Source organism: Morone saxatilis, unplaced genomic scaffold (assembly GCF_004916995.1).
Source record: "Morone saxatilis isolate NCDOM2014 unplaced genomic scaffold, NCSU_SB_2.0 Contig23, whole genome shotgun sequence".
Taxonomy (NCBI): domain Eukaryota; kingdom Metazoa; phylum Chordata; class Actinopteri; family Moronidae; genus Morone; species Morone saxatilis.
Genome location: NW_023339796.1, coordinates 6,923,106 through 6,936,010, shown reverse-complemented (window position 1 = coordinate 6,936,010; position 12,905 = coordinate 6,923,106). Strand labels below are relative to the sequence as shown.

General features: G+C 42.7%; 1 protein-coding gene across 1 annotated transcript in view; it reads right to left on the bottom strand.

Annotated features, from left to right (window-relative positions):
- Positions 1-12,905, bottom strand: part of LOC118334645 (receptor-type tyrosine-protein phosphatase F) — a gene marked incomplete in the record, with an annotated part of 156,755 nt that overhangs the window by 54,777 nt on the left and 89,073 nt on the right. The window contains 5 exon segments of the mRNA XM_035670647.1: positions 640-784; positions 1,362-1,495; positions 1,868-2,449; positions 3,287-3,556; positions 10,071-10,181. Coding sequence (XP_035526540.1) covers positions 640-784; positions 1,362-1,495; positions 1,868-2,449; positions 3,287-3,556; positions 10,071-10,181 — 1,242 coding nt within the window.

The window sequence follows — 12,905 nt, the reverse complement described above, 5'->3', positions numbered from 1 at the left end:
GGGGGGGGGGGGTCGCCTCAATTTCTCCCAGTTAAACGTTTCTTTCTATCATATATACAACTACGGTACAAATTAGAAAAGGTATAATTATTCATGGAAACCTTTTGATTTTAATCAAATAGTAGTTCTGTACAAAGTGTGTGCAAGGCGCAAGTCTCTGGGGTAAGGTACAAGCGTGGTACCACCACAGCAAAATAATTAGCAGTCAGCTGGCAGAGTGACATTTTGAGTGCTAGCACTGTAAAAGCACATAATGATATGAGGCAAAATAACAGCACAGCTCACAAATGTGGGAAAAGGACACATTAAACGTACCTTTGACACTGAACACAGGGCCTGCCCTCAGATAGATGGACAGGAGGGTTAGTGTTGGTGACAGAGGGGAGGTGGTGGAAGCGAGAGGCTGACCGGGATGTCTGCACTGTCAGCATTTTATGTTGTGCTGAAATTGACTTGACATTCAATTTGTCAACGCTGTCTGATTTAAGCTCTATAAAACACAACTTTGGCCTGCCTAAACTTAAACCTGCTTCAGCCGGCGGTGCGTGACTGTTACTCCACAAAATTTACTGGTTAGTGGACAACAAGGAGATAGACAGATGAGAGAGAGAACGCGAGGGAGAAAAATAATGGACTTACTGGATTGGGCAGTGCGGGCCTCGATGGGCTGGGTGTAGACGCCTAAACCCATCTCAGAACGGGCTGCCAGGGAGAAACGGTACAACGTGTCAGGCTTTAGACCCTCCACACCATAGGAGCCCGCTGGGTTGAAGGTAACATGTATCTGAAGGGTTAGACAGAAAGAAGCCACTGAATTAAAATCAAAGATAGTGTTTTTATGTGTTGAGCTATAGGTGTAGTATTTGTTGTATTGTTTTGACATGGAGGAATTCATCTTCAACTGAAATCATAAAGCCTACAAGGCTGTCTCCCCTTCCTGGATGCATACAAAGTAGAGAATACATCCAAAATCGAGAGCCATTTGTTACAAAAACAAATTGTCCTCTAGTTTACAACTGGTGCAGTGGTCCAGCAGAGTTGAACCAAGTCTCTCAGTGTTGAACCAACACTGAGAGACAGAACAACGATGTTGTCTGTTACTACAGTAAATCTTTCTCATCAGCTGGGGAGTAGACTGCATTACTACAATAACATTGCTTCAGCCGCAAATTCCCATTCAGAGAAATTGCATCATAAAAAGCAAGATTCATTCGTCTGCAATCTCACAGCAGAATATGAGAAAAGTGTTAATGAATGGCTGGAAGGCTAGATGGGTGGATAGATAGATAGCATGACAGAAAGATAGATAGAAAACCAGGATACCAGATAAAATAGTTATAACTTGATGATGTTATTCTAACCTTGTTGTCTGAGCCAGCCTCCCAGTACTGCAACTCATACTTAGTGATGGGGTCCTGTACGGGCCACAGCCATGTCAGCATGATGCGGCTGTCCAACTCAGCTTCAGCCTCAAAGCTGGACGGCTGGGCAGGGACTGGGTACAGAGGGGCAAGAGAGCAGAAGTTTAAGAATAAAAGGAGCATATTTCTAAAGCCAAATGTTCTTCATAGTTTCAGCACCAATAACCAATTCCCCAAACGGACTGTATGGGAAGGAATTTGCATGGCAAAGTCAAACTAATGCACAAATATGAGCCCTTTCACACATGTTGTAGACAATACACACATTTTGCCAAATAAAATACAGGATCTTTCTATAACTATGCACATGCCGGACCTAAGATGTTTAACACTATATGTAAACATATGAACACACTGGCACAGGCAAACTCTGAAACTTCACATGTGCACATGAACATAAACACATAATTAACACACAGAGCCACACACGGTGGTTGGCTGCTCACCTCCCTGCTGGGTTTTGACTTGCAGGATGTCAGAAGGTGGCCCGTCACCGACAGAGGTGAAGCCCAGCACCCTGAGGCTGTAGGTGATATCAGGAGTCAGGCCTGAGATGGTAGTCAGACTGCTGTCATCAGTGTTGTGTTTCTGCCAGGCGCTGAGCGGAGCCGTCAGGTCCGAGCTGTAGTAGACCCGGTAGCCCCTGATTTGCCCGTTGGGTTCCTCGGGCGGTTCCCACTGGACCAGCATTGTGCTGGCACTCAGCATGCGAGCTTGGACGTGCAGAGGTGGCGAGGAGGGTGCCTGTTCACCGGTGCGCGTCTCCACAGGGTCGCTGGGTGGCCCGCGGCCAATGTTGTTGACAGCCATGACACGAAACTCATATTCAGAGTAGGGGCTAAGTCCACCAATGCTGTAACGTGTGGTTGCCACACCTTCTACTTCCTGGAAGCCATTGTCTGAGGACTTGGCTTTGTACTGGATCATGTAGTACGAAACAGGTTCTGGGTTTCCAGACGCCCAGGTGAGAGTCACACTGGTGGCTGTGGTCTCAGTCACAATAAGAGAGGTGGGGGGCTTTGGCAAGGCTATGGAGGGAGAAGCAACATATTAGCTTTGATATTAAGACTGAACCTTTAGGTTGTGTAGGTAATTGGATTTAAAAAAATTCTATGTCTGACACATTCACTATAACGATTCTTAAAATGTACGCACAATACAGCTAAAATCAGCTCTTGTGGAGAAAAGACAGGACTGGTCATGTTTCCATTCTGTAACTCATAGCACTGAAATGATTGTTTCATAAGCTAATCCTTATAGTGCTGTCAGCAGCCAATATCCCCAAATGAATAGAAGAGCTAGACTGAAATCCCAATTTTGAGTTTTCTAACAGCCTGGTCATTACTGACAATACAAGAAAATTGCAAGAACGGTTCCCGTTGTGAGCGTATGACAAATACAAACAAAACAGAGGGTCTTCATTATGGCTTCTTTGAATAAGGGGTCTGTAGTGCCGTGGTGCTTCTAAATGACTGTGACATTCTGTGTATCGATCAGCTGAGTGGAAAGTGGGATCAATACAATCCGACGACAACTGATAAGAGAGACTGCAATGGGTAGACAACACACTCGCATAGTCACATACACACAAACGCTTTGATGCAGAAAAAAGGACTCAACAAACATGCAGAAAGAAACACATACGAGTCCCGACATCGATGTTCATTGACAAAGAGACTGCAAACAGTGAAAGCTTCCATTTTTTACACTCAGTTAACAACAAAAAACACAGCACAGGGGCAGCAAGCCATCAGTTGATTACGTAGAAAAGGCCATTTAAAATATCTGAAATTTGTGGGTGACTCAAATCAACAGCATCATTATAGCAACATCCTTATTCATAGATAGAACAGCAAGCTTCTCACCTTTGACAGTGACCTGAGCAGTAGCTTCTATCATGCCCAGAGAGGAGATGGCTACGCAGGTGTAGTTCGCTGACTCACGGATGTTAGTGACCTCCAGCACGTTGCGTCCCATTGGCATTTCTTCTTCCTTGGTCAGATCCACCTGGCCCGTCGTCCACTTTACATATGGCATCGGCGAACCCACTGCCACACACGTCAGGTTGACGCTGCCACCTGGCATCACCTCTTGGTTGGTGGGTGGAATAGAGAATCTGGGTGGGACTCTTCGCACTAAGTTAATGAAGAGAAGCAGGAGAAAATAGTGAATAGGTAGGATATGTAAGGTGAATGATATGATGATTTTTGAATGGTCTTGGCCTATACAACACCGCAAGGCTAAAAGCTAACCCGGGAAAGCTAATAGAATGGAGGGCTGATCGCTTTTGTCCGAATGTGCAGGCGAGCACAATGGGAATAATAGGACTGTCACAAAATGGCTCTGGAAATTCACAAGAAAACTTTGAGGGGGTGTTTTATGCTCTTGCCTACAAAAGGGGAAATAATAAAAAAAATAGCCCAGTTTTGCTGGAGACTATGTCTGGCCCTCTTTTGTCAAAGTGTCAAATGGTAGCGAGAGTTGCATCATTGAGAGACCCTGTGGAGATGGCATTGTTTGATTTCTCCTCCCGCTCCCTCTCTCTGGCTCCTTCTGCTAAGCCTGTCTCTCTCTCTCTCTCTCTCTCTCTCTCTCTCTCTTTGTGCAGTTCTGATATGCAGATAGGCTGACATTAAAAAGGGGTTCCCATGGAGACAAGAAGGGCCCGTTGACGTCGCCAGGGACAAGGCAAACACCGATGCAGAGGCTCCATGCAATACTGAAAAGCTGGCCCAGAATAAACAGGCAGCCAGCATTTACATATGCCTTGTTTTCTATCTAAATAAAGATACACAAGGAATGCCTGCCATATTTACACACTTTAGATCTTTTTCTGGCAACTTTTTGGCAACCACAACAAAGTTATCCGCTTGACATGGTAAAGAAAACCTAACTTGACAGTGCTGTGTGAACATCCATCAGTGTCAGAGCTGTTATATTTATGATAGGCTGAACATTACCATAGAATGTGCTGAATGTATAAAGAAGAAGCTCTGACTTCTTTAACCTTGATAATGAAGAAAGCAAGGCCAAGCCAAAAAATTAAACTCCCTCGTGAGGACACACTACTGCTATCCCACTAGTGCTGGTTGTATGTATTCAAAAAACTACGGCATGAAACTATCCCTGCAGAATTTATACTGCTTGTTTCCCCTAATGCACTACAACATCTCTGTCTCTCTGGAAAAAAAAGCCCTTGACTGTAATTGCTCTTTTGCACCGGTCTCCATGAAAATGGATTTTCAAATGTGAGCCTCCCTCCACCTTCCCTTTCCCCTACCCTTCACCCCTCCCTCCCAGATCTAATTTGAACCAGAACGTTGTTACTATATAGCCATGCTTGTTATTCCCCTCATTATGTGGTGAAATGGAAAAAAAAAACACAATAGCACCTTTTGAGATTCCAGTCAGGAAAAGGCTGGTTTTCTGGACCGCACTATAATAAGGAGGACCTGGTTCACACTCATCTCCATTTTCCCAAAAATAATTGAGGTATGGCATATAGACCATCTGCTGTTTTTTTAATCATTACAATCATGTGAGCTTAAACTATTTGGCTCAATATCTCATAAGAATATTAATATCCCAGGTTTGAGCCACAAAGCACACTGACTTGTACACTTTTCACACAATATCCAAGATAAAACAAAACTTTGTAGTTCTTTTATAAGAACTAACTTTTTCATGTGAAAAAGCAAAATCAATTCAATAGAGGGAACAAAAAAAAAGGTCAGCAAAGGTTTAGGACAGAGTTTGATTTTGACTTTTAAACAGCCTGGGAACAGGACAGGGACAACATTCTCAAGCAAACCATGCACGGGAGCTGGGGAAAGATATGGGATGGGATCACAAGCCTGAGAGACGAAGATAAAGGAGGGACTTGGATTTGGTCTAATTTTCTCATATAAATGACTGAACATCTGATTTCCAGTATGACTAATGCACGACAGACTTCCCTTTGAGTATTTCAAGAAAAGAAGAATTAGTATTTCACTTATGTTGGTGGCCACCTGTGTCTTCTCACACAACTGTTATGTTCTTCAAGTGCAGCTATTTTTCACAACATATACTTGTGAAAAAGAGAAACCTGAGAGAAGCGGCCCTAATGTAAAACCATTAAGCTCAAAGTATCTGTTATTCTTTCATGATTCCATAGACTAAACAGTGCTAAGAGCAGTCAGTCAATGGGGCCTGTGTATATTGAACACTTAATGTTGTGAATAATTCATGTCGTGCGGTTAAGTTTGGAGAGGTGCTGTGGAACAAAATGACTAGAGGGCAGGTAATTGTTATCGATTCCCCCGAAGCCTCTCTCCTGTTGAGAGCGGCTTGGAGAGACGGGCTCCGGGACTCTATCAAAACCACAAAATAAGCCCTGTCTCCACTCTGCCTGCCTGCTTGCTGGATACCTATAAATTTAACTGCCTTGACAAAGTGCCCAAGGATAGCAGAACCTGTTCAGTCAATCAATATCTGAGCAAACTGGCACAGAGTCAGCGGGCTCCCAGGCTTCCTGGCAGCACCGCTGGGCTACCATGATGGCTGATCATCCCCCTGTCAGCACGCTGCCAGCTCATTCTTAAATATTCTATAGGTCAGCTCTTTGCACGGCAGTGTTTCGCAGGGAAGAGATAATTTCCAAAACATTAGCTCTTGCTTGGGCAATGTCAATGTCATCATTCATCTTCATCTGTAAAAGTGTGGACCAAGGACCAAATCTCCTGATATGAACTATTTGCTTACATTAATTATTCATAAGCTGGTATACAGTACATTCAGTATTGATGGGACTTCATTTCTAGTAAGATACTAGAAACTACTACTAGATAGACTTTTTTTCCTTTCCTCTAGGTCCTCCTGCTGAGACATCAGATGAAGGGGGGGGGCTTCTCATTAGGCTAACATGTGTCTATCACATCCTTCAGTCTCTGGGTAGTGGAAGCCCATGGTGGCAAAACTGACATAATCCCTTGAGAACGGCTTTGTCAGTTCTGATACCCTTGTCCCTCAGTGGGAGAGCACGGGTGTTGCTGCCTAAATACCTAACAAATCCGGTTGCTACCTGAATACCGGAGTAATCCATCACACACCTCTGATGGGCCTACAGAGGCGGATGGAAAGTCTGAGGTTGAAAGGAGCTATAGTGTTTGGTGGATGTAGTTGACGGTGACAATGTGGGTGCGGTTGGGAGGAATCCACGGCTAAATAACACAAAAGAGATCTAATAATGATTTAAACAAACTGCACGGGGACTCCTTATGTGTTTTGGCAAGGCTAATCGAAACACGGTTTAGGGGAGTGGCGATGGAAGACATGCAAGAACTATTCAAGGATTCATGCAAACAAGTAGACAAAACGACACATTTACACTATGTTGGATTAGGGAGAACTATAATTAAATATTTTTGTCTGTCAGGGAAGGGATATCGGTGTCTTCATCTGAGGGGTTAGAAAGGATGGTTGACCTCTCTTAAAATCTGTACCAAATTGATGGGAGGGGATTAAAAGTGAAACTGACAAACCTTCACGCTGATCTGTTTGAGGATGTAGTGATTTGATGGAGGTGAGCAATGGAATGAAAAGATACAAAGTGGAGAGGAAAACAACACAGTGAAACAGGACAGTGTTTCTGTAGACATAGTGGAGGTTAGGTTTTGACATGGCAAAGTAATGCATACATACAGTGTCCGGGAAGGAAACTCACTTTCACGTATTTAGTATTATTCTTATTATTGGCATCTTTATTATTTGGAATTGTATTTAACAAATTAAATCATTTAGTTTCACATTACACTTTAACATCACTATGGGATTTTTGATAACTGACCCATATAGATGGTAACAGATAATCAAATAAGTAAAATTTACCATCAAGGTGAGTACCAAGTATGGAAATTTCTATCTCTCACTCTACCTATGCATTAAAGCATTTTTGTCTTCCTTAAAATTACTTTTTTACCAGAGTACTTGCTGATGTAAAGAACACTAGTTTTTGCTCTTGTAACCCATCTTTTTCTTCCAAAAATTGACTCGAATTTATAATTTTTGTAAGTTTCTCACCCGCACACACAGACAAACACACACAGTGAACAGCATGAAGATATTTTGGTAAAAGAAAAGCCCAGCTACAGCACTTTATCCTCTATGACATATTGACATGTCACATGGATATATGAAGGAGTGCCAGCAGACAGAAGCTGACATCCCTCCTCCGTTGTGGGATAAGCACTTGACAAATGAGCGCTCATGCACAATCACAGGACGCTTGTGATTCTGCCCACGTTGATGGAGTCCTCCTTTAGAGGAGGGTCACCAAAAGCGACCCACAGCAAACAAGGCGTGCATGCACCTGCACACCTACAAACACACGTACACTCTTAATGGATGAGAAGTGGAAGGACATAAATAGATACACAGACAGGAAGGGAAAAACAACCCCTATGGTTATATTTTCATATGTCACCTTCAAGTAGTGGTAACTTCATTGACATTTCAAGCCTACAGATGATTGAAGTTCTTAGAAGGCCCTGAATTGCATTAAGAATTGTAACATTATTTTATTCATTCATTCATAGCTCAAGCTTCATTTTCATTTCACGCTGGAAGTTTGGAATACATTTTTTATAGCCTGCTACTACATCACCACTGTAAAATTTAACACTTGTCAAATGACCTTTTTGCTTCCAAAGCTTGTTATGTTTACAGGTTTGTGAGCCGACGTTGTAAGCCCCTAAATCCCCCCTCTGGTGTCTTAGAATAGAAAAAAAACATATAACAACAGGAAAGGAAGAGAGGCATGTCAAAGGCCACTTGTCTTGAGTCCCTCATGTTTTAAACCCAATCAAGCAGCCCAGTGATAGCACAGCCCCAGGTCTCGTCTCCTCATTCTTGCAGCATTAACAAAGACGGAGTGAAAACATGGCTAGAGCCTTTGTTCTCTATTCCAGACTAGTCAACTTTTAAAAGGTTACGGTTGGTTTGATTTCTATCTCTCCACTGGTGTGGTGAGGCTGGCGGAAAAGTTGGTGTCGGGGCCAATGGGTTGACAGCTACCTGGGTGGTGTTACAGACTAGCTGGGCCTGGGGGCCCTGCTGGCGCCAAGCCACACAACTACTGTAATTACCTCTGAGGGGAAAAAAAGGCTGCGCTTGCACCTGTGACAGACATGCCCTGATTAATAGACGAGACTTACATCCCTTTCTCGCCTTTGCTGTTTGGCTGACTACCTCCCCTGTCAAGATTTAAGATCCAAACCTTCTGGAGCCCACAGTGTTTAATCTGTAAATTTGATGCTGCTATGGTCCTTGAGGATGATTTTTTCCTCTGTTTTCTCTGATCCACAAGGAGATTCTCTCTGTTGGAAAAAGATTATTTTTGGATACTCTTTCTATATGAAAAAAAATACTGATGCTAAACATTAGTCGGTCACATCTTGGTGAGAGGAAAATGTGTTAAAAAAAAATAGTACTCCTAATTCAATTTGACATTTCCTAAGCAGTGGTTTGTAATTTCTGTCTTGGTTTGAAGGGAAAAACTGGACACTAATTTACTTATTATATCTTGATGGATAGAAAAAGAGACAAAGGAATCACAATAGCCTGTAGGATACACTACTGTATATGCTTTTAACAAAATTATGAAGTGATAGTTGAGTGTGTGTCTTTCTTAGCCTGACACTTTCCCTCCCTTACTCCCTCCCTCCCTCATCCACCCACACTAACAACTGGAGCAGCTATTCTGTTTCATGTACATCAGACATGGTGGTGTTATCCGCAGGGGCTGACCTAGACTACTCACTCCCCTATACCAGCTTTTTTCCAGGATGGGTACAGTGCTACCCATGCCCTGCATTAGTCTGCTCACGGAGACCACAAACAAAACCAAACCCTGAAACTCCAGACCCCACCATGCCTGTAGGAGCTCTAGGTTGTGCGGGGGGGAATAATGGAGCCTTTCGATACAGTCAAAATAAAAAAGAAAGGAGGCCTAGCATGGCTTTCAGTGCCAGCGGAGGAAACAGTTTCAATGCAGCTGTTTTCACAGAGGCCGCACCTGGTCGAGTTCACAGCCAAACAAGAGGTTGAGGTTAGTTCAGCTCATTGGTATGGGAAGGACTGCATGGCAAAGATAATGGTGGGGGAATTGGTTGAAGGAAAGACAAGACAGAGAAATAGTAGTATAAATGTGGTGATCAAATGTGGGAATGACATAATCAAACACCCTGCAAATGTTTTTCACAGATGTTTTCACTTATCCTGGATAATTAGAACTCTGCTCAGGTTGATGGTGGGCAGGGCTATGCTGCAAATTACTCCATGCACCAATCAGAATTAAAAAGGTGTAATTTTCCCTAGCAGGTGCAAAAAGCTAACGGGAGAGTGAGGAAGATGTCAATCAAACACAGCCTGCACACTCCTGAGAAGAGCTATAGCCATCCAAAATAACTGAAATAAAATAACCTGAAATCACCTGTGTGGATGCACCATTGAGGGGTGCAGGGAGATATAAAGATGCATGGTCACTGGTGAGTGAACAACATTTACAATAAGACAAACATGAAACTTTGACGGTTGTTTGTGGTTTGCCAATGCTTGAGACAACAGACATGAAAGATTAATTCAAGAATTGAGAAAGACATTTGACTTTACCTCGTACGTAGAGATTGGCAGGAGCGGAGTAACGGGTCCCAGCACTGTTCATGGCAACACATTCATATTTCCCTTGGTCGGACTCCTCGCTGTTCTCTATTTGCAGAGCTCCTGCGTAGAGGATTAACAAATTTAGCTGTCTTGACAGTTGTGGAATATGAGATGTAACTTGGCATGAAACCACAGCAGATATCTGTACAGTGACTCGCTAGAGAGCCTGTAGTCAACTAGTTTAACCCAGTTCATGCGTATTTAAGTATCTCAGACATGGACACAGTTTTGTCAAGAAAATGCTTACGGCATTACATAAGCATTTAGCTGCTCTGGGTGTAATCAAACTGCTAACAGAATATTTGCCTAGTCGTATTAAAGAGTCATGACTGAGGGTCAATTAATCATCTGAATAACATGTCACAACTATCACCGCATGATTAGGCCTTCTACTTTTGGAAGTAATTGACAAACCAAAGTATTTGTGTCATGGAGGGTTATCTATCTCAGCCAGATGTTAGGACGAAGCTAACCTATACTGACAATAGTAGAATGGATGTGCGTTTTACACAGTTTAACTGTTTGACATTATTTACAGCTGTGGGTCTCAGGAAGAATTCTACTCTGCTTAGGTATTCTACCTAATTATATTAATGATTAAATCATGTTTTCAGATATCCTAGATATCTTGTTGAAATAAGAATTAAAATGCAACCATATTTAACCAAAATGAGTGAGTCAGAGCATTTGTTGGATGGTCTTTTGCTGCAAAGCAAGTGCCAGTACATATTTTCTTCAATCTTTGTTGAGAATGCATTTAGCAATGAGGTCATAACTGTGTTCTTTTTTTACCAACTATTTGACCATGTCTCACCAAAGCCCTCAAGGGAGACGGTCCTCTGCCAGATGGCTTGGATTAGTATTCACAATCCCAAGTAGCTGTAGTCATCAGACAGAAGGCTTACATGTTGTTTCTAACAAAGCATGAAAGCCCAGGAGACCTGTCTTGGTGTGGTCCTTTTGACATTCCATGTCCATAACCATCACATAATCATTACTACTGAACTGCAAATGGCTGACAAGATGAGGCGATTGTAATTTTACAAATTAAATTAGAGACCTACAACAGCAATCTTACCTGCAGCCCATAAATGTAAAAAAGTATATGTTTAAAAACAAAACTACTCCTCTCAGCAGTACGTTTATGTATGTCACAAGTGAGTGATAACAGTTATCACGTCTCCAAAACAGCATGGTACGAGCATGAAAAGGAGCCAGCCACCATGCAGTTTGAAAATGACAAAAATACTCAGCATAAGATGATGTCAGGAAACATTTTTTCACATCATGCGGTATGAGATGAATGTAACAAACAGGTTCACCACCAACCAAAAGGGACTCGAATCAAGACGAGACCAAAAAAGAGAAGCAAAACAGGGCGGGGCAGTGACATGTGGTAATACCACCTCAGACCTCATGACAACACATCTCTCCAAGGTGTTTGCTCTGCACGTTGAACTCATTGCTGTCTGATTCAGCACTGACATGCACCTGCATACTAATGCCGTTGTCACCAATCTGTCAATCTGCCCACACTCCCATGGGAGAAAACAGTGTGAGTACTACAGGAATATAGAAGGTTACTGCTATGGCAGTTGTCAGAGCTTCAACACTAAACCCCTTCAATTACTTCCAACTACTCAGACACTGGCAGATCTTCTACAAGGTCATTTCACTGTTTCCCAGTAAAGAAACTGCATAAGGGGCCATAAGGCTGCCTTAACTCCTAAAGAGTTAAACATCTAATTGAATATGGGCTGTATTATGAGCCATGGATGCACAGATAGCGAGATAGACAGCTGGTAGCAGCTAATGTATTCAGCTTGCCCCAGACGTCCACTATTTACCTCACTGTTGTTGAACGGAAATCATGCTTTCACTCGGGGGGGAAAGCAGACGATTACCATTAAAAGGTGTTGAAGCTTCCACCCTAACAATCTCGACCAGGCATCCTGTTCTTATGCTGGGGGTCAATGCTGCATAGGCTGTATGCAAATGCAGCCATTTTAGTTTACATTGAGGCTGCATAGAGGAGGCAAGCAGATCCTTTTGTGAAGACAGTGGCCTTTAGTTTAAAATGCAAGTCCTCGCCCCTTTTTGCTGAAAAGCCAGAGGCAAAAGATATTTGTCTCTGTATGAATGTGCCTGTGTTTGTTCATAGACGCGGTTCATTTCTCACAGAAAAGGTGGAGCCTTGAAAAAGCTTATTTACTAGATATCACCAAGGACTTTCTATTGTATTTCCATTCTCCTTAGATCACGGTTGGTGATCATTTGTTTGTTAAGGTGCAGACAGCAGACAGAACATGTTGGAAAGAGACGAAAGGGGAAGTGGAAGAGGGTGGGTTTGGCACTAACAGTGTGGATGAACCTGGTGATGTGGTGGGGGAATGCAGGGGTCTGATATGGATGTGAGGGGATGGTGTGGACGTGATATTTTCCAACACACTTTATCATCCTTACCTCTAATTGGTGTACCACCTAGGTGGGAGTAATTTCGATGCAAACAGGGTTGAGAGATTAGTTAGTAATCCACTTACAACAGTGGGAGAGAAAAACATGGCTTCTGACAGGCCACAGATAAAAAGGAAAAAAAAAACACTGATACAGAGTAGAAGCCACTTAAATGCAATGTGACAAAGTCAGTGTATTTAATCAGTGCTATAAAGTAAGTATATATTTTGGACTGTACATGTGACTGTAAATGACCAAAAACAACACAGCATTTGAGAAGGATCCCTTCTGTCAGGAAAACATTTTGAAACATAATGCTGCTGCTTTTGT